We start from the raw sequence: 27,471 nt of genomic DNA on the forward strand, positions 1-27,471 counted from the left end.
TGTGAAGAAGACTTTGAAAGACATGTCAGCTGATTTCCTGCTAGAACTTACTCCCTGGGTGCCTTGTGAAGAATCTGGTCTCCAGCAGGCGTACTCAGACTTGTAACATACATGTATTGTACGTGTTTGTATCTGTCTTGGGCACATCTGCTGTTGAGGGTTGATCTTCACACCCAGGTGTGTGTCTCGATTCCAAGGTGCTGTTTGCGAGTGTACCTGTCCTCAGGTGTGTGTCTCTGTCTCTAACGCAGGTGCGTGTGGTGCTGGAGAATGACAGCTGGCTTGTGGTGGTGCCTTTCTGGGCTACTTGGCCCTTCCAGACGTTGCTCCTTCCCCGTCGCCACGTGCTGCGTCTCCCGGACCTCACCTCCCAGGAGAGAGATGGTAAGACCCTCCGTACCGTTCTCTTTGCCAGCAGGACTCTGGCACAGCAGCCCGATCTGTTCGGATATTAAAGTGCGACAAGAAGCGAGGTGCCAAAGTGCGACAGTGACGAGGCAGGGGTTGAGTGAGCCTTGGCTGGGGGTTGTCATTGGCAGTGGAGATGAGGAGAAGGGCGAGTGGATCGCAAACGAGTCGCACCGTCTCTCCGTCGCAGAGTGAGTCACACCAGTAATTGATTTTTCCTTCTCTGACCCGCCTGTCACCTTCCTTTCTGACTTTCTGTCCAGATCCACGGATCTGGTCTCTGCTTCACAAACATCTGTTAAATCCACTTTAACGCACCACCTGGGGCTCGCCACAGCTGCGACTGGGTCAAGTGAGCGGTGGATACAGCTGGACCGGCGAGCTCAGGGACAGGTTTCTCTGACCGCTTGCACTGAGTGTGACTCCTCATTTCCACAGTAAGCGAGCGGTCAGCGAAGGCTACGTTCCAAAGATGACCCGTCACACACTTTGCAGCCGTCGGAATGTAATCCCTATACTTGTGGGGGTTGGCTGGGACACGGACCCTGGCGCCTGGTCTATGGGTGACAAAGCGTACGAGAAATTGCCTGCTTCCGCCACTGCGAAAGTACTCGGAGGAAATGCAGTGAGTTAGTTCACCATGGCTGCTGTGGCGATTTTCTCCACTTCCATAGTAATCTGGGCCTACGTATTATGCGTTCAACACTTTACCTTAGTAAATTACAGTGAAATAAAGCAATATGGCCAGGAGTGGTAGATGATGGATAGGTTACTTCAGAGGTCACATGGTTGTTTTAGTGGTCAGTGTCTTATTTTTTTGTGCTTATTGAGCTGAAAATCTCGCAAAAGGGTCTATGGAAGGATGCGACGGCCTACAGGGACACCCCAGCACTTTCAGAAACTCTACACACCCTTTTACTGTGAAAATTGGCTGCCTCTCTGCCCGAACGTAGGTCAGAAGCTAATGAACCCCACAGTTCGGCAGCCCCTTGTCTTAAGGACCAGATGAATTTATTTATTTATTCAGTTATTTTTTAACTTGCCACATCAGCGTGCAAAAGGCACTGTTAAGAGTCCTGCCCAAGGAGGAAGAAGGACAAAGCTATATCGTTCTGTAAAGGACCCAGTTTTTTTTCATTTTTTTTTATTTTTTAAATTTTATTTTTTCATTTAATGACCTGAGAATGTTCTTGGATTCTTAAGCCAATAAAACTTTTTATTTTTGCCACTTTTGCTAGTGTTTCTTTCTCCCAGCTGGCTTCTGGTCCCTTTCCCAGCCTCCACAAAGAACCTGCGCAACATAGGTCGCGATGTTTTCCGCAGCCCTGCCGATGACACCAGATGGAGAGCCCGGTGACAGGCGCCTGTGATGGCGGATAAATATTCTCGTCATGGAGGCGTGAGCCCTCGCCGGGCCGGCTGTCAGCACCGCGGTGTGACGAGCTTAATCCACAATGTAAATAAATGTCAGGGAAACGACGGGTGCGGCCGGCGGGGAGCCTCTACCGTCAGGGCTGGTGTCAGGCAGACAACCTCCCCACCCCCCAACCCCCCCCAGACAGAAAGTAATTAAGCTGCTCCGCAGGCCAATTTGGAGATGGATCTGCAAAAGACGTTTTCCATTGCTCCCGTCAGCTCTGTGTGTGTTCCATAGGTGTGTCCAGGACTGCGGCGGTCACTGTGCAGTTTTCAACCCTGAACACACACACACACACACACACACACAAACACTCACTTGCAAATACATGATGTGATGCTCTGCCTTGAAGCAGGTGGCAGAAGAGACAAACTAGCAGAATTGCTGCTTGGATGGAGCAATCTAATTGGTCCTGGTCCCTCCAGGCGAACCACATCATAGGATTCAGTGACTGCCCTGCGGGGTGCTTCCCAGTTTGGGTTGTATCAGAAAGAGATTTGTCCTTTTACTACAGTGGATTTGCAGCAGGTGATTGAAGAAAGGGCTGTTTTTTTCACCGGAGCGTTAACAGGGCTTTCATCTGGCCGTTTGCAGCGGAACTCGGGTCTTCACGAAGACACCACGCAAATGCGCAGCAGTGCAGCAGCACCCTGGAGGGTGTGTAGGTTAAAAGTGGGTGGGTAACCTACCTGGTTTGGGGCCCCGATCCACAAGACCCTTGATCAGAGTTCTTGTCCCCAGTTGCACTTGGTAAATATCTAGTCCTTTGAGAGAGCACCTTACCAAGGTGTGTGCTATGCAAATAAATAATTTATATATATATATATATATATATATATATATATATATATATATATATATATATCAATATTTAATGGTATATGTAACTTCCTGCTGAAATGGTGGAGGTGCTCCAGATTTGTCCCAGTATAACAGATGACACAATGATTTTATTCTGGAAGATTGTCAAGCGTGAAAGAGCTCATGTGCGTTTAAACATAAGGCAGGTGTGCAGCAAAACAGGCTACAGTCAGAAAAATAATAAATTTGCCCTCAATACTGAAATGTGGCCCTTGATAATAGTTATCAGAGACAACGTTTCCACCATTATGTCCATGATCTTGCAGATAGATTTATTATTGTTTTCATTCTGGGGAAATGTGCCTATGCCATTCTTTTGATGCCCTCAGAACTTGTTTGCTGCTTTGCATTATGGGACTCTATTGGTGTCCTGGGTAAGCAAATCATCAAGCAGAATGCAATTTCATATGCGCATATATTACACAGGCGACACACCTGATTTCCCTGGGAAATTGTGTCTGGCTTCCTGTATGGCGTAGATTAGCAAACTAATTAAATGCCCCCTGTTGACAAACTGGAGATGGATCTTTGTAGAACGAGTGGCTCTACAAAGCCAGCTGGGTCATTTGGGAAACGGGTCTTCTCTGGCTGACAGCGAGCCGGGGTGCGGAAGAGCTTGCAAGCGTCCTTTCCCAGGCTGTTGGGATCGATTGAAAAGGGACAAAAATCTGCTTTTTTTCCGTGACAGATAATTTTGGCAGCGGTGCTCTTTAAAGATGACGCACGTTCAGTGTCGGCGCAGAAGAGCCATTACCGCGGTCAGGGCTTTGACACGGCATGGTCCTAAAACAAAACAACAAAACCATCGCCATAGCTGTGAACAAAAAAAAAAAATCCTAAAACCTATAAATAAGGAAAAAAAGTTGATGCAATGAATGGATTGAATGGCTTTACAATCTGTGTGTTGAAAGGAGTCCTTGGTTTTAAATGGCAAAACCTGTTTCATTGACATTGTGTTTAAATAACCAAGGCAGCTGTTGCTGTTGCTGGGGGGGGACAAGTTATGTGAATTTGTACATTATTTAAATAAGCATTATATCTGAAGGACAAATTTTATTTACCTTCAGTGCTGGCAGAGGGGTGTATTTTCCCTAAATCACATTGCTGTCTTTTAAGTGCATGAAGATAAATGATTGAATTCTTGAAGCACCTGTGTAGGTGTGTGTGTGTGTGTGTGTGTGTGTGTGTGTGTGTATTAGAATTTGCTTGTGTGTGGCAGAGGTACATAAGTAAAATTTGTGCTGTCATTTCTCCAGAACAGAAATGCTTTTGGTGATAATGAGACCTTGCTGGGTAAACAGTCCCCAGTGTTGGGCTGCATGTCGCCGCTGCGTTTCTGAAATGTTCTTGTTTTTCTTCCACCTTCACAGCTCTGGCATCCGTAATGAAACGGCTGTTGACGAAATACGACAACCTGTTTGAGATCTCCTTCCCCTACTCCATGGGCTGGCATGGTAAGCTGAACCATTTGGGTGGAGAGGTGGGGGGTGGAGGGAAGGCAGTGTGGACTGCTGCCTCTATTTTGGGAGGAGACTCCTAGAGACAGGTTCGGAGGGTTGGAAGTTAAGACCCCCTCACAGCTCATGGTTCCAAAGCTGTTGGGGCTCCACTGCGACCCCCCCCCGTTCCCATGAACCCTTCCATCCCGGTTTCCTCTTGGCGTCACTTGGAACTGTGTTGTCGACGCTTACTTGGGGGTCGATTTTTTAAATATTCCATTTGACCTTTCTTTGGCCCGAGTGTTTTGGTGGATTGAGTCCTGGTGAAAGGGAAGCTTCACAGCATACTCACAAGTGGTAAAATTGTCCATGGTAAACACCCTTGAGTGGGGATGTATGTTCACAAAAGTACTGAAAGCATCCTCAGTTCTGATGTTGGCGATTTTGGTTGGTTGGCTTTGTCTTGTGAAGATTAACTCTACGGTGTCCTTTATAAAATGTTTGTACACTCATATTTTAAGATTGTAAGAATTTTTTTGTACACATCAGTCTGAGACAGCAGTGCTGCGGCTGTTTGGTTATAGTTCAAATCGAGCTCAGTTCGTGTGGAGTTTGCATGTTCTCCCTGTCTTTATACGGGGTTCCTCCTGGTGCTCTGGTTTCCTCCTGCTGTCCAAAGACAAGCAGTTCAGGTGAATTGGTGCTGCTAAATTGCCTGTACTCTGAATGGCTGTGTGTGTGTGTGTGTGTGTGTGTGTGTGTGTGTTTGTGTGTGTGTGTGGCTGTCCTATGATGGACTGGCGTCTCATCCAGGGCGTACCCCCCCAGCCTTGTGTCCAGTGATTCTGGGATTGGCTCCTGACCGCCGTGACCCTGAGCAGGACAAATGAACGCCACTCTAAGTCACTTTTGAGACTTAATGTCTTCCTCACCATTCTGTATGTTCAACTTCTGGATGTTTTCTAGTGTCACGGTGCCAATGGATTTCACCTACTCATGCATCTATTGCGAAACCTAAATAAATAATATAAATGAGCTGTCTGCTGTGCTGTTAGTTCAAATCCCTTGTTAGGCCCTGAGCAAAGTACAGCTTTAATGGATTGATTTAAAAATGCAGTTTCATGTCCTGTAGTTGTCTTTGGGTGAAGCTAAATAACAGTAAAGTGAGAGCAGGGCAGTGTGCGTTCCTGGGTTTGGAGCAGTAAACAGCTGACCCCGGACCCTGCTCCCCCACCTCCACCCAACACGCAAACCCCTGCAGATTATTTAATGATGTAACAGCGGGTCTGCCCTGACGAGATCGTTCCATTCCCAGCGAGCCATTTCGATGCGTTTTTATTGATGTCAGGATGCAGTCGGACGTGTTCATTAGCGTCCAATGGCATAATCGCTCCCATCCTATCAGTTTTATTTCATTTCCGACGTGCCAGCGTGTCGCCACGCTTGTTATGGATCTCCAGCGTGGAGAGGAACCATCAAGTAAATAATTCATATTACTTCTGTCCCCAAGCGCTCTATTTGTACGTTCAGACTGTGTGTCTTTCTACTTGTTCAATTAGTGAGGCTCACAGTGACCATCGTGTGGTTCCGCCTGAATCGACATCAGTATGCAGGCGTGACAAATAATGTGTTTGTCTGAATAGCGTTGCCTTGCAAGAAACGGCGAGCTCACCTGGCAGATGTTGAAGTCAGGTTCCTCCTGCTTGTGCTTGGCTTACTCTGTCCTCTGTGCAAATACGACGAGCAGAAATGTTCTGCTGGTTAGGGCCTGTCAGCCTGGCGAATTGAGGTCGGGCACTGGGCAAAACCTTTCTTCTTCCCCGTCGTTTAATGTGATCGGCCCCTAGATGAGATGCGATGGCCCGTGGGCAGGGTATTTGATTCCGGGTACGAGCTCTGCTGGGCACGCGTATTTTGGGAGTGAGCGTAGATGTTATGAAAGCTGTCGTTTGTCCTTAGAAAAAAGGGCACTGGTTAGATGATTATACAATGTGGATCCAGAAGGCATTTGAGCTCTCTTCATCAGTGTCTCTTCTAATAAGGAGAATGTCCTTTCACTTATGAAAGATTTACTGTATGATTTTTGAGAGCCTGAGCAGCTAGAGTATTGAAGGATTAAGGATGGCCTTTAGTGCATGGGACACATGGATTTTTAACCCAAAGGTTACTGCTATGAAGCCCAGTCCCTGCTGCCCCGTTGTACCCTTGAGCAAGGTACTTACACCGAATTAAAGGAAAAATAATAGGTTATTTAAACAGGTGAGGAGCACAAGTTAAAAACAGAGTGAGTTGGAATGATCAGTGTTTTTTATTTTTTCATTGGACGTTTCTTACGCTAATGCAGTGTCGTTAAAAGGAGGATCTTATGGCTGGAAGTGAACACTTGCATGATCTGAGAAGTCTGACCAAACGGCTAAATACACCAGGGTCCAGTTAGTGGAAGCCCAGCCAAGGAGGTGGCTGTTCAACGCTTCTCTTCCCACCAACGGGGCCGGGTGACGGCGGCTCCCCGGAAAAGACGCGGCGGCGCCATAGTGCGCGTGTTGTGAGGCGAGACCTCAATGAGCCATCTCTGCTCGACATGTGCACGCGGCTTCTCGCCACCCGCCACCGCTTCGCTAGCACCTCGCCGGGGTGCGAGAGGAGTAATTGTGCCTCGTCCCAGAATGTGTCTCTCACCCCCTTGACAAGTGTTGGTGGAGAAGCATCAGCGAACGAAGCCTCCTTTTTCACAGGTATCGAAAAAGTGATGGAAAGAAATGATACAAATAATTTAAGAAAAAAAATGGAATACATAAATGATATCAGTGAAATGTGTATTTTGGAAAAGTGTTCATTAAGAACTCGTGTGTCGTTCTTGTGTTTTATAGTCGGAAATTGAACTCCTGTTGCTGCCGTACCTGTGCACAGGCTGCATGCTGTACAGGTTGGTCCGGGGTGAATTCCCCCCCCCCATCGCTGGAGCCACAACATCACGCCGTATACCTGTCCCTCATTCCTCTTTGTAAAACATGCCTGTGAAGTGCCGATGGGCCACGCTGTCTTTGTGTCAGGTGCTTTATGACAGGGAACACAGTGGCGCTGCTGGCGCAACTGTTGCCTCTAATAATATGGTGCCATGAATGCCTTTTAATAGTCTAAAGGTAGTTTTAGTCACTGCAGAATATTTGTTTTTCTAGAACAAAGACGGCTCCTCTCTTCCAGGTGCTGTCATCTGCTGAGCCACTGCTGGCACAAGGGTAGAGCTCCCACTTTATACCTCTGCATATGCTTAGAGTTGCTGTTTTTCTTCAGATCCGTGTACAAAACACATATTTGTCATCTGTGAGGTCCTTCAAAATCGAAGAGGATAAATTGTCCTGTTAAATCCCTTGCTTTTATTTCATCTTTAATTCTTTTTTCCTCCTTCGCCTGTTATGTTGTTATAATGGGACACAGTGGAGCTTGACAGGACCGTCGGAGAATACATGAGGTGAAAATGGGATAAGAACGACGATTTCCCTCAAATCACAGCCACAGCCCGGAGTTGCGCTGGCCTTACCTCCTACCCGCATGGGCGCCATTGCCAACATCTCGCCCAGCCTCCAAACTTGAGTTCATTTTCTCATTCTCACAATATATGCACTCCATCCGAATGGCCTAATGCTCTTTGTCTGCCCGTTCTGTCCTGTATGTTTTCTATTCCATTCACTTCTGCATTCCACTCCATTCTGTATTGAATTCCATTCTAACAGCATCACCATGGAGTGCACTTAAATATAAAACTGTGTATCTCCAAGCACACAGGGGACAAAATCCTTTGAGGCACAATGGTGTTTACTGAGTAATGCATACCCTCCTGATCCATGCGTCACACTGTCCTAGATAATTCCAAGTGACCTGTAATTGCACTAAATATTGGTATTCACCATGACTGACTGTAGTCTGTTGTGCTTACCAGGGGGACACTTGCACAGGAGAGGTGTCTGAGACAGACATGACACTTTATATGCAGTGGGTATAAACCACGGCTGCTTTTCCAGTGGCGCACGCTTTTGTGCCTCTCCCAGCAGGCGCTGATTAATTGCGGCCTCACGCTTTGTGATCCCCCCATCATTTGAAGCCGATGATTTGGGAGACAGTGATATTCCACTATCCAATGCACCTCCATTATCCTTGAGCTTAACCAAGTCTGCGCTTTTTCCGTTTAATTCTCCCTCCTCCCCCCAGCCTGGTGCTTTTCAGAGACGCTTGGTGTGATTACGCTCTGGGGTGTCGGCCACCCTGACGCTCGCATCATCGTCATCTTCAGACAGATAATTGCCGAGAGCAATCGGCTGTCAAATGCCCCGATGACGGAGTGGCCTGATGTAGCTTTTCAATTATATTAATGGCAGTAATGGAGCCGATGAAAGGGACTGAGCAAAGCCATTAAAATATATTTCGAGACCAAAAAAATAAAGCGATAGACAAAGTTTAGAATTAACAGACTTATTATCTTCCTGTACCGTTTCCTTGCTCTGCACAGTTACATTCAGGACTGTGGTTGCATCACTGGTACATTGCAAGTCTTTTAGAAAGAAAGAGAAGATGGTGACTTAAAATGGAAAACAGTTTTATGAATCCCCTTGGTTCATTGATTAGGTGTAGATTGTTAGATCATCACTGTGTGCAGAGCCTGGTGTACCCAAAGCAGGGTCAGACACCCCTACATGTCAGAATACCAGTCCCTCTCAAGCCCTCTGTGACCTGATGTGCTCTCCAGCTACCATAGTACCATTACATTTATTTAGCAGATGCTTTTCTCCAACAAATTCTATGTAGTGTTATCAGCCTACACACCTTTTTCACCAAGGTGACTTACACTGCTAGATACACTACTTACACTGGGTCACTCATCCATACATCAGTGGAGCACATTCTCTCTCTCACTCACACACTATGCGGCATGCCTTTGGGAGGAAACTCACACAGACACAAGAAGAACATGCAAACTTCATACAGACTGAGCAGGGATCAAACCTATGTTCTCTTGCACCACTCTGGTGTTGTGAGACAGCAGCACTACTCGCCGTGCCACCGGGCCACCCATAGTAGAAGCACTCATACGACTGCACTAGACTGTGTAGAGACATGCTCCAACTAGCATTTTACTCTGCTCACGTGTCACAAGCAGGCTGGATACCGTGCAGCTGTACCACGTGAGCATGAGATGGCTATAAATTGATCAATAACTGACAGTGTTGACACGGTTTTCCTGTCTTAAATCGTACAGATATGCATATCTGTCACTTCTACGTTAATCCGCCCTGTGCCACGGCCTCTGGTTGTCTGGGGCCATGTCAGCGTCTGCTAGCAGTGGTCGTCAACAGCCCCCTGGGTGGCTTTCAGTTTTTATTTCACGACGAGCAGCAGAGGTGTCTGAAGAGGTATGTGGTAATGTCGTAGCCGTCAGACGTCGCTTGTCCTTTAGGGCCAGAATTTCATCGTTGATTTGGTAGAAACAGGAAGGAGGCAACAAGAGGAAAGCGATTTAAGGAAGCAGCATCTCTCTTCATTCAGGACCCGTCTGAGACAGCGGGGGGGATTGCTCACCTCGTCGAAGCTGACAACACTGGCAGGCCTCAGATAACCTTCCCCGAATAGGCGAGGATGACGGGACCTGAACATGCAGCTTTTCACCCGTTCCAAGCTCTGAACAATCTCCTCTACTCGTCCTTTCATTTGCATATCGAAGCAGTTGCACACAATGTTTATATGTCTCCCTCAAGCTGATGAGTATCTTCTGAGTGCTGCTGCTGCGCCTCCGTCTCTCCGTTTGCCTTCGTTGAACTGCGTGCCCCGAAACGTGAAGTTCTCGCCGGTCCTGACTTGTCTGCACCCGTTGACACAAGGCAGCATGGCCACCATTGTTCGCTGGCCTTACGCGCGCTGCCATCGTTCGCCACGTTGTTGTCTGTGCTCCTCTGTCTGCTTCCTTATCGTTTTGTGTTTTTTTTTGGCTCTGAAGTGTCACGCTCAATGCAGGCCAAGCACCTGGCTGGGGAAAAAAAGCCTGTATCTGGAATGCAGTCATTATCTCGTCTTTAAACAAACAGTAAGGCATGTTGATTGTTGAAAATATAGATGTAGAATAACTTTTAAAGGAAGCGATTTCATCCCCCCCACACACACACACACACACACACACATTTTCAGAACCGCTTGTCCCTTACAGGGTCACGGGGAACCGGAGCCTACCCGGCAACACAGGGCGTAAGGCCGGAGGAGGAAGGGGACACACCCAGGACGGGACGCCAGTCCGCCGCAAGGCACCCCAAGCGGGACTTGAACCCCAGACCCACCGGAGAGCAGGACTGCGGTCCAACCCGCTGCGCCACCGCACCCCCCCCCACACACACAACAATGATAATCCCTCAATTTTGTTGTCCGCAGGTACCCACAGTTGACAGGGCTCGGTTAAGATCGTTTTCTCTTTTGTTTACATGTTCAGAATACAATAGCAGTCTCTTTTTTTTTTTTTTTTATGCACACCCTGTGACTTTGTAGTTGAGGCACAGCATTGCCACTGCATTGTACCGAAAGATGGTACAAGGAGTGATGTGTGGAGCCCTTAGTTTACACTGGATACCACTGAACATCTACCTAGTGGAAGTAACCCAAGGGGCTTCCACAGCATGGTCATTTCGATGCTCACTACCGTTGCATTCAGGGATCTCTTAATGGGTTGTGTGCCATGAAAAGGTGCTGGGAACACTGGGGATGCCTCAGACGTGCGTCCAAAGCTGGCGAACGTGAGACAGTGACAGCTCCGAGATGAGGTACAGGCTGCTGAGGGGCGGTGTGTGAGGAAGGGGGTAAAGATGGATGAGGTGTCGCAGGTTGGGATCTAGTGTCTTGTCTAGGAATTTGTCAGAAAAGACACATTATCTGCTCAGAGCTCACTAGATACCGAAATGGATTTTTCTTTCTCCTCAAAGCTCAGAAAGGTCCTTAAATTATAGTCTAGTTTTGCTGGTGCAAGAAAAAAGTTTCTGCCATTTTTACTCTGCAATCAAAGAAACTTGATTGCTGTGTGTGGAATACTGTGATCTTGCCGGCTCTTTTTTCCCCCTCCATCCTTTTTATATCACGAAACAGGAAATGACAGTGGATGTTCAGCAGCCTGTGATTGGAATGGGACTGGACCCCACTCCACCTCAGGTCCAAGTTTTGCCCTCCTCCTGGGTGGTAGGAGGGGACCTGTTGCAGCAGGCCAGCTTTAGCCCCGGCTAATAAGGACAGCCGAGCCGAGTTAAACCCAGAGAAACGACTCTTATTTTACGGCTTTGTAAAGTGCCAGTTCCTCGGCTTCAAAGGTAATAATGGTCACGCTCGTACGCACCCCGATGCGCCGTGGTCCTAAACTGCCGTCTGCGAGTCTGACAGAGTCGTTTGGGTTTTACAGCCAATTAGAAGTCAGGCACGTAACGAGGTTGCGTTGGTCGGGTTTGAATGAGTGCGCTTGGCACGCAGGCAGGGCCCCGCAGCTGTGCACATCTGCCCACATGGACCCGACTCTGTGGCATTTAAGGAAGTGTCAGGATTTTGCTGAACTTCTGCTTGGCTCTGGAACCAAGGGTTGCCATGACCCGGTGGAAAGGTCTTTTACTACTCTTTGGTGCCAGAGAACGATGCCTACGCAGCCACTGTGTCTTCCGTAGGTCGGGGATGTCAGGCTGCCGCATGTTCTGCGGGACATGGCCGTCGACCTACTGGTTTATCAGCAGAACATAGTGTCTATTTGTGAGCTGCTTCATTCTGAACAATGTAGGAAATCACAGGTTCCCTTTTTTCTGCCTAACAGCTTTCCAGGTAGCCAAGACAGTGATGGTCATAAAACCTGAAACCGTACTAGGATAACCACCACATGATTTTGTGTTTTCAAAAAAATTACCTTGTGAAACTTTTCTCAGCCTCAAGCATGATAGTTTCCTGCTTGAAGACCATCCCGGCTTGAATTGCTCCTTGAATCCCTGTAATCTTATGGGCAAATTGTCTCACAGGTCTAAACACTGGATTTGGACCAGTCAAAAGTCAGTCTGTTGTTTTTGACTTGCCACATTGGACCCACTCCTTCCCCACACTTCTTCTTTGTCTTAGAGGTATTGGCAATCAGGAGAAAAGCTTAATTTCATTACAGTGTGAGCCCATCTCTGTCACGCGAACGAGACGGAAGGTTGTTCTGTCTGTGAGTCCAGGTAATTGACCACCAGCTAAATTGCTAATGAAGCAGGACGTTTGACTAGCTGCTTCCTTGAAGGCGTTCTCTAGAACCAGCCAATTTATTTGTCTTGTTTGTTTCCACTCAAGCCCCCCACTGGCAGACCACAAAACAGCATGAACCCTCCAAGCATTGCCACCGATGCGCATTGAAGAATCGAGGACTGTTTCTGTTCCTGTGGTTAAGGTTCAGTAGATGTGACCCTTTTTTTTTTTTTAGGGTGGAGACACAACATTTTCGTTTTTTCCTGTTTGTTGACCTTTTTCTCCAAAATTCTTTACCCATTTATACAGCTGGGAAGTTTTTCTTAGAGCAGTTAAGGGTTAGTACCTTGCTCAAGGACACTGCAGTGGTTGGTGCAAGTTGACCATGCAACCATTACATGTGCAGGTGGAAGCCCTAACCACTACACTACCAGTTGCCCCATTGTTTTCTTGGGTGAGTCCCCATAGCATCTTCTGGTGTACTTTTACTGCCCTCCCCAACAAGACCTCTTCTCTTCTCTTCTCTTCTCCTCTTCTCAACAATCCTTAAGAAAGAACTGAAAATGGGAGGATGATAATGTTCGCCCTCTGTCACTCTCCTAGAACAGCCAGCAAGACTTGTACATGAAAGAAAAGATGAGAGGAGGTTCTTTTTCAGTTTTCCAAAATGGTTATTTCTTATATTCAATGCATCGCTTTGACTTCTCATGCCAGTGAGTTGGTCCTTCGTAGCCACAATGAGTTTTGCATTTGAACCTCAAATGAGTTTCATTTGAAGTTTCTCTTTGTGTCACTGCACAATTACAGAGACCCCAAATTGTATAGCTTGGCAAAAGCTATCCGACATTCATAGCTGGAGGGAAAAAGTGCATTTGATAAGGTCATCATTGTGCTTGCGAGAGTGAAAGGTCTTTATTTCACTCCAGTGAAACTCATTAATTTTTGTTTTGAGCCTCAGAAGCCGAAAAGTCGCATTTTAAATGACCTCCGACCTCCTAAGGAGTCTCATTACCTCTGGTGTCGGCTGGTTGTGTATGATGTTGGTGTGTTTGGGTAGATTGAGCCCATTATAGTAATCGTTGCCCTTTGTGAGTGTATGATAGCTTGCACAGTCTGGCCCCAGTACGTCAAGCTCTAACTAGCTGCTTTAGTCTGCGGAATGTAAGAATTTATTTACTGTAGAACAGTTTTGCTTTGCACTTGATCCTGTTAATTTTTTGTAGCGATATCTTTATTACATTCATTATGTTGTTGGTGGTTTACTTGAACTAAGACCTTGTCTAGTTATATAAAGGTTAGTATTATTATTCTTATCCTCAGCCAGATTTAGATTTTTCCCTTTTGGAAGTTTACTTTGCTTAAGGGCACAATGCAAAAGAATCTTGCTTTAGGGTAGCGCAGCAGATCCCCTTCTAGGGGTGGAATCTGAAACTCTTTGGCTGGTAGACCAAGTTCCTTATTTAGGCTCCCTCATTCAAGGTCTAAATAGCACCCACACACCATGGGTTCTGAGTGGAAGGAGACTTGGGCTTCACTGCGGGTCACAGAAGGTAGCATAAGAACACGTGAGACCCTTCCCAAGCCGAAGTGTAGCCTGGAGCGGCAACACCTCGACCGGTGCTCGGTCTCCATTGCCTCGGGCTGAATCTGTCTGCAAGATGCAGCAAAAAGGAAGAGGAAAAAAATCATGCGTAAAAACATCCGATCTGAAATTCAGGCCATGTCGTGGGATTTATATAACTTCTCTGGACCTCCCTTCAGCATTAATGGAATGCAATTTGTACTGAATAATTTAATCAGGACATTGACAGACTTTATGAATTTGTTTAATTTTGTCTAAGGAGGAGATCGGCACTGAGTGGAGCCATGAAAGGGACGTACATACAGCATGTAGAGGCTGCGCCGGTAATGGAAATGTACTCCTGAGAGTCCAATTGAACAGACTTTCCAGACCCGGAACTGTAGAATTAATCGCTCTCCTTTCTCCCATCCCGATTCCATTTGCATTCCTCAGTGCACCCCCCCGCCCCACGCGCCTCCATTTGCAAATGGCTGTTATCCCCCCTTATCATTGGGACTCTGAAGATGTCGGCCTGGAGCTCTTCATTAATGATGGCACGATAATTACTGCGCACGTGTGACCACACCGGCTTAAGGGTTTGCGAAGTGCGTTGGGAGGATGAGGAAGGATTGGAGTGGGTTGCTGGTGGAGGAAATAGGATGGGGGTGGGATGGCAGAGTTTTGTCATGGTGAATGAACAGGCTAGTATACTGAGAGTGCACAATATACATTTCTCACTTGGTCATAGTCAGCCCTTTCCTTGTGAGATTTCACTGCACCAGGGATAAACGTTTAAAGGCATCTTAAATGTACTGAAGACCAGGTTTCAGCAAGTTCTTCAAGTACACATTGAGTTGTAGTGCTAATGAGGTTATTTTTGGTTCTGCAGTACGGAATAAATGGAAATCACATGATGATACAGTTGTAGTGTCCTGTAGCATATACCACATCCCTTTTTCCAGCTCCCCTGGTGTTGTGTGGCATTTGAATAGATCACCAGATCTCAAAATATTTTTAATTGTTTAGACCTCTATTGAATCACAGACCCGAGGCTTTAGTAGCTCTTCATGTTAAGACTGGGAAAAACCATACATGGGGGTTGAGGGGGTGTGGAATGTAAACTGAACTAAATGAGACTGCTCTAGATATGGGTGTGTGTATTTGGGAGGTTTAGGGTTAATGGCAAACAGTAAGGTTCTGAGCCTGGAGAAAGAAGCAATGTTTCGGTGTAGCTCGCTGGATGACTCCAATTTAAGTTGCATGATACGGTTTTTCATTCATAATGTGGGGGATTGGGGACCGGGACTCCTGCCAAACCAATGCTTCTCACAGCCGTTTTATATCTTAATACGCAGTATCACTAGGGGCTCGTGGCTCGTCTGGGCCTTTGGGACGGGGGGTGGCGCTACGGCTCTTAGATGACTTTCTGGAGACAACTCCTGGACTGCCTGCTTGGGAAGAGCTTGGGGTCTTGATGGTTTTAATTCATAGTTTTTGGCTGATGAGAGCTGTACTGGTTTTACCAATGACCTGGACTATCTAAAAGGCAGACAATTGAGAATGGCCCATATTTTTTGGTATTCACTTGGGAGAGAGTGCATTCACATAATGTATGTGTAATAATGCTGGTTGATGACCTTAATGGGGTTTATGGTAGTGATATTGATGTGAATTGTTGTGATGGTGGTTGGGCAGATACTGATAATGACGGTAATGCCAATGACAATGATGGTAGAGGGGTTGTTACTTTTTCCACTGCTTTCTCACTGCAGGTGCTCCCACTGGACCCCACCTAAAGGAGGACATGAGCCACTGGCAGTTGCACGCCCACTACTACCCACCCTTGCTGCGCTCGGCCTCCGTGCGGAAGTTCATGGTGGGCTATGAGATGCTGGCCCTGGAGCAGCGAGACCTCACTCCCGAACAGGTGGTGACGTCTTCTTTTTTTTTTTTTTTTTTTTTAACCTCGGTCTTCACCACATGGCCCCTCCCATAGTTTGCTCTCTCACACACTCCCCCAACCCAGTGGCCCTAGGAGAAGCAGTCAGGATTTGTCTTTTTGCAGCATCTCATACTTCTCTCAGCCAAGATACTGGGTGACTTCTGCCAGAGCCGCTCAGTAGAAAGTGGTCTTGTCTAGCCTGGGTGTGGGCTCTGATTGATAAGGCCCCAGGCATGGTGACTATGTTGCCTTCCAATTACGCATCACCACTAGTGCCCAGCGAGGCCCAAGACACCACTTCTAATGTTCCCGCTGGTGATCTGGCCTCTGTTAGTCGCAGGCTGGCCATTTGTGTCTATTGCACACTGGTTTTTCTCCATTTTGTGCCTGGAACCTGGACAGAAGCCTCTGGTGTCATTAAAGTGCAGCAGCGGCAGCACGGTTTATCACATCCTCCCAGTTCAGTCCCTAGTGGAGGTGACAGTGTTCGCAAGTGTGACGAATAGGTGCCTGGTAAACACAAGTCTTATGTCTCCTGTAGGACATGGCAAGAAAACCTCTACAGGGCCACATACAGTCAATTGGGGATTATGCCACCAGACCCTTTTTTCTGTGGGAATTTAATATAAGCAGAGTGCTTTTGTACTTAAAATCCCCAAATGATGCAGATTTAAAAAGAGAGACCTCTGAGTGTACCGAAAAGGATGTGAAATATTTTACTTCCATCCATTGCTTATCTGTTGTATAATTACCAATTTTTGTTCTCTCTTTTGTAAACATTTACATTTATTTGTTTAGCAGACGTTTTTCTCCAAAGCAACGTGTATCTCGGAGAAAAATACAATAGAGTGTCACACCAGCGGAAGGAGAGATCTGGATACAGATACATGAGTACATACATTCTTGAGTACAGTCCATTTGTCACATACCACCAAATGAACTAGTATACATTACACAACTACCTGGGCTTTTCCATTTTTAAATTGTTATTAAGAATTATTAAGCATAACAAAGCATGTGCACGTTTAAAACAAATTGCAGCTGTCGTTGAACAGTTTGGACAGCAGTGTCCAGCCTTAGCCTTGTTGTGTTGGACTGGATTCCTGTACGACTCTTTATGTAAGTGGGGTTATGAGTGAATGTGTGCTGCTGCTGCTACCGTGTGTGTTCTTGTTAGGAGTGTGTATTTGTGCGAGTTGATGTCCCTTTCTAGCAGTGTTGTTGTTGTGATGTTCTGCAGGCAGCAGAGCGCTTGAGGAACCTTCCTGAGGTACACTACAAGAACCGATCCAAAGAAGAAGGTGCAGGAAGACAGGGCGAGTGAGGATGACCTATCACTTCTTCTCCCCACGGTGGTGTCAGACCTGGAATGCAATGTCCTCTGGTCCATGTCTTAAGATCCCCCCTGAGATGTGGGGGGTCTAGCCCTGTGAAGAAAAACCTAAAGCCTGGAATAACTGATGATTGATATGCAGGGGGAATGAAATGTGTTGGTGTGTGAGCTAGTGGTGTCGGTGTGTTCTGAATCACTTCTTTTCTGCCGAATGTGAAAATGGAATGTAGATCTACTGTGAACCTCATGAAGGAGTGGACACTAAATACATAGGGTTGGACATCTGTGAGAGAAAGGTGTACGACGACTGGTTCAGCAGAGGGGTGACTACTGCCTTGGCTTTAACTGTGGTATCGACACCACTGTCTAGATATGTTATTTTTTTGCCTGGGTAAATGGGGGGGGGGGGGGGGGGAGAGGGGATCAATAATGTTTGCCAGTGTTTTTTAGGATACTGTCACATGAAGAGGGGAAACATTTTGCTCACTAACATGACGAGCCATCTTTCTGGAACGCTCCAAATCCAACTTGGATTCTCGAACAATGGGAAATATCGAGCGGTTTCACCCAGTGGACAAAGCCCTCAAAACCAGTTTTTTTTTTTTAAATAAATTTTTTCTTTCGCCCCTCTACAACGAGCTTTGTGAATGTTTCCTGGTGCAGTCCGTTGAGCTGGGGCACTGGTGGATTCACACAGTGAGAATATTCAACACTGTCCGCTGCCTCCCGCTTCTCACGGGCCCACAAAGTACCGCACCTGAACCAAGAAATAAATCACGGTCCATTCAATCGCATGCTTAGTGCCACTTCTATTTCAGGATGACTGATTCAATAGTCTTCAAACATTCTTTTACCCCGGGCATTCACTGATTTTATTATTGTCTCCGGTTAGTTCTTAGCACTTTATTTGTGTTAAGGATGTGTTGTGAAATATTGAAATATTTGGCTCACATACACATATCTCTGCTTAATCTGAGGCCATAGTTGATGTGTTTTTAATGATGATATAAAAAGATTTTTCCAGTTTTTTCATTGAGAGATCATCTTAATTATGTACAGAGCAGTATTTTTTCTCAATCCTCAAAGAATGTATCTTTTGTTTTTAATTTGCTTTATGCTCTTAGCTTTGTTCCAGGTGCTTTTTGGTATATACCTGTAGGTTGAACACATTGAACCAGTTATTCTGAATTTACGGACTCATTATAGATTATGCAATATTAGTTCTCATTCGTTGCTAATTAATAAGCAATTATGCAGCAATTTCATTTATAAAGTAAACTTATTACAAACAGATGTTCCTAGTGTATTTATGTTTCCCATCATGGAAATGCCAGTTAATTTTTAATAAAAGTATTTTGTGAAAATGTGCAGAGACAAGGTGTTAAATGAGTTTTTGAAGTAAATTTTTTTTTTTTTTTGGCAAGACTGGCTGTTGCTGCACAGTTTGGCTGTGTCCACCTGTTAATGTTTCTCTTTTTCTTTTTAGTAAAAGGGTACTATTATTTTATACATTTCCCAGTTGCTCTTCTGCAAAATTTAAGATTGGTTTTAACTTACCGTTATAACTCTAATTAGTAGTAGTAACTAATCAGTTAAAGTGGTCACGTGAATTTTTGGTGTATTGTTTCCTCAATACTGCATGACACTTCAAAAGGATATTTATGCTTATCAACACTAGTCATAATATCTCTAACACAGCGATGGCTTTGTCTTGGACCTTGTTTCAAAACCTTTGTGTTGACTGTTCACTGAAAATCTCCAAATATTTTCCTGCCCTTCAAGGTAAAAGGAATTTGAAAGCAGTAAGCTCATCAAAGGTATTTTAAACTTTTTTTTTTGTGTTGTAATGCAGTTTCTGCAGGAACAAATGGTACCTTTGATGATAAACTAACTGCATCTTAAATGTCAACATATGAAATTTCTGCCAATAATAATATAAGTGAACAAATATGATTAAATTCACTTGCTTTCAAGAAAATCCCTGTGGTAAAAAGCAAATGATTTTCTTTGTTTTATGGAATTAGCAAAAATCAACCCCCAGAACATAATCGAAAGTAACTCCTACATTTAAGCTCTGGGCGACACACTGCTAGAGTTACATTTTTCAGCCTTAACAGGTATAATACAATTATAGCTCTCTGTCCTGGTAAAATATCCTTTCAGCGCCTGAGTTCCTTACCCAGACGTTATCTAGATGACAGTCTGTGATGTGACTGGGTTCTCATCCCTTCAGCAGCCAGATTTCATATCTGTCCTGTTTGCTCAATGCCCCTTCCATCATATCTGCTAAAACGCAGCCTTTGTTACACTGGCTGCCCCATCTAGATCATCGATGCATTATGATGGATGTTATGTGTATTGACTGATATGCATTATGCACATGGCCGGATTGATTACTGCAGCATTCCGAGCTTCTTAATAGCAGCTGGGCTGTGTAGAGTTCTTGAGTTGCCAAGGTGACGGAGGGCCGTTGCCTGGTTGGTGGGTCACTTCCCTTGTGCCAGCAACATGTCAATCATCTGGAGAACCGGCGACTACGTAAGTGATAGTTTTCTGACTTGCAGTCCATACTGCACTCCAGTCACATGGCCAGAGATGGACTTTGAAAGGGCTTGGCTTGGGTCCAAGGCCAGGTTTCCAGACCCCCTGGATTTTTTCCAGATGTTGCCATTGCCTCTGTCCGTATTTCATGAGTGAAAAAATGTGGAAATCGCCGGCATTCCTCTGCAGGATTAGGAGTTGTTCCTTGTAAATGATATCTGACACAAGTGTCAACCAAGTGGAGGAGACCGTGGAGCCAGATGTCTGGGAGGGGAATGCTGGCGTGTGTTTAAGGTATCTGATCCCTTGTCCCTTGCCTGTGCAGTGAGTCCTGCAGCCGGTTCCACGTATTCAAAACCATTCTTTGCTTCGCTGAAAATGGTTTAGCAGTTACAATCTGATATGACTGCACTGTGCACGGTTCAGACTGTTCATCCTGTTTGTTTGTCCTGCCAGGAAGGAACAAACCCGTGGCAGCACCACAATGTAGTTGCACAAATAAGCTTAGGCGGGAGCGGTTGACCGACTGCTCTGGGTGCCATGTCCTCTGAATAGATCACGAATCGTGGACTCCAGGATGCAGGAAGGCTCTGCATGTTTACTCTGCTGAGCGGTCCAAAGCGTGGCAGCTTCAAGCTGAGGGCTTTGACCCCAGAGGGTTTGTCTAGCTTCCTCTTCCCACGCCTGGCTCCTCATGCTGACCTGTCCCACAGCGGAGCGACGCGCTATCCAACCACACTCAGCTGTTGCCAACGCATCTGTCAAACACTGATGGAATGTTGGCCGTTGACCCAGACTTGCATTCTTAGATTCCACAGTATGGAGACCCTGAAGGCCCATGTCCACTGCTCAGCAGAGGGGAGGGAGAATGAGACGAGTTTGATCTGGTGACCCCTACTCCCCCCCGCCCCCCAGAATAAAATCCCCAGTGCCCGTGGAGAGCCAAGCAAAGAGTTTCACAACAGCAGTCTCGATGCCCCTACTGTATATCTTTGGTGTATGAAGACAATACACCATCTAAGGGAGGGCTGCCCAAACTGAAAAACTGCCAGTAACTTTCTTAACATTAATTTCACACCATCATGTAGTACTCGTGAGAAATTCACGACATATTTTCATAATTGTTACCATATGATAGTGATCAACAGGAAGCACTAAAATCAGTGTGTTCGGCGTGAAGCGTTTCAACCATTCTACAGTGCTGTTCCTGAGCATCAGAGAGCGCTATGCGGACAGAGTTCAAGTTGTTTCTTAGCTTGTAAGATAAACCTATAACCCACATGCCTCCATCTGGCTGTAGGCTCAACAAGACACAGCTCAGACAGGGGGATTGAGACCCCTAATGAGATATCTTGCTGCGGTAGAGGTTATTGTTGGGTTTCTTGGAGAGGGTGGTCATCATCGGGAACTAAATCCGCTGTGCTTATGAGCATGCATCGTGCCCAAGGAGTTAATGTAAACGTGAAAAGGAATGGCAGCATCCCAGCGCACCTATGCCTTGTCCATTGGTGACATCTAAGGGATCAAAATAATGTGTGAGATCCCAACACACCCACCCCCATGTGGTTTGTTGCCTTTTCTCTGCTTTTTCATTCCCGACACATTGACTGTCATTCTAAGGTGCCAGTACGGATCTGAACTCTAAAATACCAAGGTTATCGATGGTAAATTTCAGGTATAAGCTTACATAGTTGCTCTGTGGGCAGCTGCTTGTATAGCATGAAGAACTTCTACCTTTGAACCCAGCGATCGTAGATTTGAATCCCAGTGGCTGTAGTATCCTTGAGCGAGATACTTATCTTAAATTTTCCAGCTGTATAAATGGGTTAGTAATTGTAGGTAGCTTCGGAGAAAAGCCTTAACTAGATATAAATGTTACGATACATTTTTTTTCTTGGTGCCGGAAATGATGGCCTACTCAGATCCCTCTCCTCTTCCTCCACTCTCTGCGCTAAAGACAATGCAGGCGATCAGCGAGGAGGAAACAGCTACGTTCGAGAAGCTGTTTCATGCTCTGTGTTCCCACTGCTTCTGCAGCCCATCCTCCTGGTCTCTGCTGCACCGAGTTTCTCTAATTTCCCTCTCTAGTGCTCAGGAGCACGTGATTATTTCATCAGGTGGGGCTATATGCTTTTTGCATAGTCCCCCCCCCCTCCCCAAACTGCAATGACTAACACTATTGCTCTGCTGAGATCTCACTCCTCTTGTCTGCCTGGCCTGTTTAGGGTTTTCGTGTTTCTTTAGAATGGGGAGACACCAGCCTTTACAGTTTGGCTCTGTAATTCCTGAACCCTTCTTGTAAAACCTGCTGAGGGGAGAACTGCTAGTGGAGCGGTTAGAGCTTCTGCCTTTAGACATAAAGGTTGCAGGTTTGAATCCTCACCTCTGGCTGTAATACCCTTGAGCAAGGTACTTACCCTAAATTACTCCAGTAAAAATTACCCTGCTGTATAAATACATAAATAACTGTGAGGTGCTTAATGTTGTAAGTCACTTTCGAGAAAAGTGTCAGCTGAACAAATAAATGTAAGACCCGCCTCTCTCTGGTCCTCCAAGGCTTTATAAATGAAGCCGACTTGTTTCCCGTATCGCATCGCCGCGTTCTCGTATCTGGGCTCCTTGCGGACCTGTGATTTCAGCTCTCTGTTGCTCCTGGCTCCGCGAGTTCTCGTGCACAGCTGGCACCTTTACTTTGCATTTCCACGGCTCTTCTGTCATATCCCTCATGTCCGGTTTGCCCTTCTGTTCCCACATAGAAGCATTTGGCTCTGTGACTCAGCCGACGAGCTGCGGATAAACGATCCATACCGGTACCAGCGTTTGGTCTTCATGCGTCCCGGAGGCGACATCGAGGTTCAGTTGTATTCGTGCGTCATGCTAAGTATGAAAAATGTCACCGCTAACTGTACTGACACGGTGCAATTTAAATTAACTTCAGACAAAATAAATTAACCGTGGATATCTGCCAGAGGAGTGGATGGCTGGATGTAAACGGTGGTTTTTCTTACCGGTTGATCTTCTTTCTCTTATTTTGCCTCAAGGGGAACAGTCGCTTACAAGCTGTCTTGTATTGATAACAAAGGATATCAATACACTTGAAAATACGTTCTGCCTGTTCCTTTAAAAATGTCAAGAAACAATTAAGTCGTTAATCATGCATATTTATAGCAGAGATAGTTCCAGCAGAGAATCAAAAAATAGGCTTTGGTCTTGGCTCAGCTGCTCGTAACTGCGTTCCAAGTCATGTTCCAGCATTATCTCTGAGCGTTATTGTGAAGAATCGCAGTTCTTCGGATTTGACGCGATGACTTGCGAAGCCGTTTTATTCTTTGAGCTCGCGGGCAATGAATTGGGATTTCATATTTTACTGGTGCTGGGAATGATGCTGTTGATAAGATATATGGAGTGATTTTAATTTAAATTAGAAAAGGTGTTTTTTTTTTTTTTTTTTGTTTTGGTTCTCTTCTGTTGTGAACATTTTCAAAAACAATGAATAATTTGACATGTCCTCCTTCAAGCACCAGACAGCCGCACGCGGCGTCTAAGCCTTACCCGTCACCAAAAAACATTCGCGAGAAATGTAATGCGGCCACCGCACCTTGGCAGCTTTTCGGAAACTGTTTGGGTTTAGCCGTTTTGTTAAAACGGCAGAACAATTCGAAAATCCATTTATAAGAAAATATGAACCGGGGGAATAAGAAGTTGTGGTGCTTGGCTTCCTAATAAAAACCTAATTGAACAGAGTACAGCGTTCTCTGTAACGTTATGAATAATTCAGAACAGGATTATGCTTCACGTTGGGTAGAAAATGCTAACCAGGCAACGTAGCTGGCCTGCCTGATAAGTCGTATTTGTTTCCGAACACAGGCCCACGTTCACATCGCTCGAGACGCATCGGGCTTTTTTTATATACCGCTCACCGTAACGTACGAGGATCTCGGAAATGCGGCCGCAGATGAATCGTCTGTGAGTGAGAATACATTACCTGTAGCGGTCCAACTTCTGCCCTTATACCACCTCATTTCCCCTCGAATGAATGTATTACCCTTTCGTCTGAGAGATGCGATCTTTCCGCTCGGCTGTTTTTCTTTTCCGACTCCTTGACGAACAACCTTTCGGTGTCCTTCAGGATGCGAGAGGCCGACGTTGCGGAGCCCAGTGTTTGTAAACAGTCGGTAGGCGCCGCAGCTCCCGCTGGAACGTCGTCGCACCGGACACCTCGTGCTTTGCATTTGGAGGAATGAGAAGAACAAATGAAATTTATCGCAGCTTCGTGATTTATTTCGTTTACTCACCTTCATCCGAAGTGATTTACGGCGTCGGGATTGTCGAACACCTCCGCGCCTGAGATTTGAGATTATTCGCGTCAACGCTTGGGAAGAACAACGAAACCACGGTGCGTACATACGCTCGCTTGCTCACACACACACTTCTGCTGAGGAAACGGGCAGACGGCCCTAACCACATTAACACACCGTTCAGCGCGTTGTGTATTTAAGGGTCGTTTGAGAACAACGCATGTAATGGCTACAGGGCAAATCCAACCTCGACGTCGGCGCCTTTCGGATCAGTGGTTAGCGCGGTGTTTTGAGCTGCTTGGAGCGCAAGGAGCCCTTGAGCAAGGTACTTACCTCTGAACTGATATGGTAAAAATTACTCAGCTGTATAAAAGGGTAAATAATGGTAAGTAGCTTAGTTTACAAAACCAACATGGTAAATTGCTTTGGAGGGAAGCGTGAGCTAAATAAATAAAGAATAATAATGTGTGGATTGGTATACGACATCCAGGAGGCTGCAGAACTGAGGCATAACCCGCCTTGGGATTTGCGGGATAATGAGTAGCATTCTGTATTAGGTGGTACATCAGATGGTTTATATCACACATCTTGCAATCCAAGCATTTGGACATGGAACCTTCAAAAGGCCCAACATTTTGGAGGGTGAAGTTACTTGGAATTTTTTGAAGCTTCCCGTGGCACATGGAATCATGTTGCACAATAATGTTTTAGCCAATAGGTAAACATTTTCCCAGGGGCAAGCAGAAAGACATCACCCTTTTTCCAAACACACACACACACAAACTGGCCGGCCTCAGCTGTATACAAGTCTGCAATTTTGAGAAATCGTCTAATTAGTCCTCCGCATTTAAGTGGGACCTCGTGAAATAAGTGACCTGCGGGACTGTATTGCGATTTTTTTCCTGCCTGTTGACTCTGGCTGAACACTTTGAGTCTGCCAGGAGTGGCTCTGCAGCCTGTCGACCAGGTCATGGGTGGTAGACCACAACAAGAGCAAGAGGATCAAGCCCAAGAGCTGCAGGGAAAACTCGGTCCTCTCTCAGTTTCTGCACATTCCTGCTTCATTGCACCATCTATCCAAAGGTTAGCTTTTCTTCACTCGGTTATTACAGCTGGGTGTTTATCAGTCTACGTGCTCTTCTGAGGAGTACAAAGGGACCTGGCTCCTTTCATGCAACTTGACCCATCAACCTTTTGTTTTCAACACCTTGTCCTTAACCGTTGCACCACTTGTACCGAATCGAGAAAATCTGAGAAAACAGCATGTGAAATAATTTTTACCTCCAGTTAGTAATTACCACGTTCCACCTCAGTTACCAGGTTCCACCTCACCTTTAACAGAAAAATGACTCTTTAGTCGCCCTCCCTAGAATATCTGGGATCATGCTCATCTAGAATTCAGTCAAGGTTTAATGTGTATTATTTCTTCTCTGAATAGTATAGTGAATTAACGGTACGGTTGATAAACATGTGGTGTTGTAGGTCCTTTTGAGCCTACTGTTTGATTTTAATCATTTTCCTTTTTTCCAGATGTTAATGGACTCTTTTCACAAGCCCACCTGGCAAGGTCCCTCATTTGGAGCCAAAAGAACCCCAGCCCTTATGTTTGATGTAATGCAGTTCAGTTGGCATACCTAACCCTGCAGGATTGGTGGGCTCCATTCTTCTTCATCAGACAGTGATTTGCCCCCTTATTTTGAAATGTTCCTGAACTGATGGATCAGCTAGTTTCTGCAGCACGAAGAAATGTGCGTTCTTCAGGCATTTTGTTAGAAGGAGCTGGCCGAGGTTTGGGGATTGCTGATTGGGAGCGTTTCCCATCTTGCATTCCTGGTCTGTGTTACCATACGAGTGATACACCTCATTGGCAATTCTGCCATTTCTCATTGTGCACATTTTAATTGATGCAGAGAGACTTCGCTGGAAGTCATTATGGTTTTTACCCATATCCTGACTATATCCTGACTTTGTTATTATCTCTTCCAAAGCTGTCGGGCGTACGGAATGAGAGGAAGAGAGGGGGGGATAATGAGTGGATGCACCCAGGCTGCCCCAACAGGAAGGGTCCCTCCAGGGCTTGTCATGCGGTGGGGGGGCACTATTTGAGTGATAAAAACTGTCAAAAAAAAGAAGAGAAAAAACAGTGTCCGAGCAGTGCTGCAAAAAATTGGCAGAGCAAAAATGGTCACTGCAGTAGACTCTTCAGTGATGACAAGTTCACGTTCAGGTTAATGTACAAGTTGCTGATTAACAGCTAATTAGTCCCTCTGTTGCAGGCCAATTAGATCCTGCAAATAGTAGTTAACTGGCCATTAGTTCCTTGTTATGTTTTATTTATTTGCGAAACATCTCGTATTCGCAGATGTCGACTAAGTGGATAGAACATTCCACACAGCTGCCTATAAACCGATGCAGTGAGTTTCTGGTGCCTTTTAGAGCTCATTAGGAGACAAAACACAGACGATGGTATATTTACGTGGTAAGTATGTGGACGGCCGCTCCCTGATGCATCGTGCGTACGAGCTCAACGCAAACTTCCGATAACTTGCTGGTGCTTATTTAATCTGGAGCAAGGGCTGAAAGGCATTATCAGGGAGGATTAATTTCGGGTGGTATCGATTCCCGGTACAACTATGTGTTTTCTTTGTGTTATCTCTGCCGAAGATAAGTTCAGTCCACGTAAACCATTCGCTTGACATTCTAGGTGTATATAGAGGGGGGTTCCTACTGGAGCAGTCTTAATTCCCAGTGTTTCCTGGGATCTGATGGTAAATAAAGTCCAAGCGTAGAGTTAGGTAACCCCTCTGGGGTGTGTTCCATCTGTTGGTGACGTTGTTCTCGGCTTCCCGTGCAGGTCAGATGTTACCGACGTCCACGTAGCTCAGGGAACCCCACACCTTCTCTACCTGCAGTGTTTCAATCTTCTCCACCTTAGTGGGGTCCAGCAGCTCCCGCAGAGCTGGCAGAAGCGGTTCGGACGTTAAGTGCGTTTCTCTTAACACTTCAGTTCAAAACAGAGCTCGTAATCACCATCATTACCTTATTCCGAAATGAGTGTTTCATTTCTGATGAAGGACTTTTGAGGGCTGGTTTTCTTCGCTTTGATTCATCTGCGTGAAGTGGTAGCAAATCAGGCTTTGGGAAAAGTTGGCACCATGAACTGTAGTTGTAGTAGAGATTACACTCTATTGATTCAATTTCTGCTTATTTTTTCATAGGAGAGAGAAAAGATGGATGGAGGATGAGGGATGCGCAGGGGATCGGTGGAGGATAATTACAAATTAATATTTTAGATGATGAATGGGCTGCTATAAATTATTTCTCAAGATTGGCTGCACCCAATCTCTGACTCAGTCATGGAATTAAAATCGTTGTGTTTTACTGCAGAAATAACATGACAACTGTATGTGCCATTGACAGTAATTCACAATAATTACATTTAGAT

The 27,471-nt window shown here is 45.7% G+C and overlaps 1 protein-coding gene across 2 annotated transcripts in view; it reads left to right on the forward strand.

Moving 5' to 3' along the window:
- The window catches only part of galt (galactose-1-phosphate uridylyltransferase), a 49,373-nt gene extending 30,675 nt beyond the window's left edge, over window positions 1-18,698 (forward strand). For both annotated transcript variants that reach the window (XM_018755066.2, XM_018755057.2), the window contains exons 8-11: window positions 252-384; window positions 4,057-4,140; window positions 15,685-15,839; window positions 17,095-18,698. In XM_018755066.2, the coding sequence (XP_018610582.1) occupies window positions 252-384; window positions 4,057-4,140; window positions 15,685-15,839; window positions 17,095-17,178 (456 nt within the window). In that variant the 3' untranslated portion in view covers window positions 17,179-18,698. The remainder of the gene's footprint in view (window positions 1-251; window positions 385-4,056; window positions 4,141-15,684; window positions 15,840-17,094) is intronic.
- Window positions 18,699-27,471: the final 8,773 nt, after the last annotated feature.

The sequence above is a fragment of the Scleropages formosus genome, chromosome 6, assembly GCF_900964775.1.
Source record: "Scleropages formosus chromosome 6, fSclFor1.1, whole genome shotgun sequence".
Classification (NCBI taxonomy): domain Eukaryota; kingdom Metazoa; phylum Chordata; class Actinopteri; order Osteoglossiformes; family Osteoglossidae; genus Scleropages; species Scleropages formosus.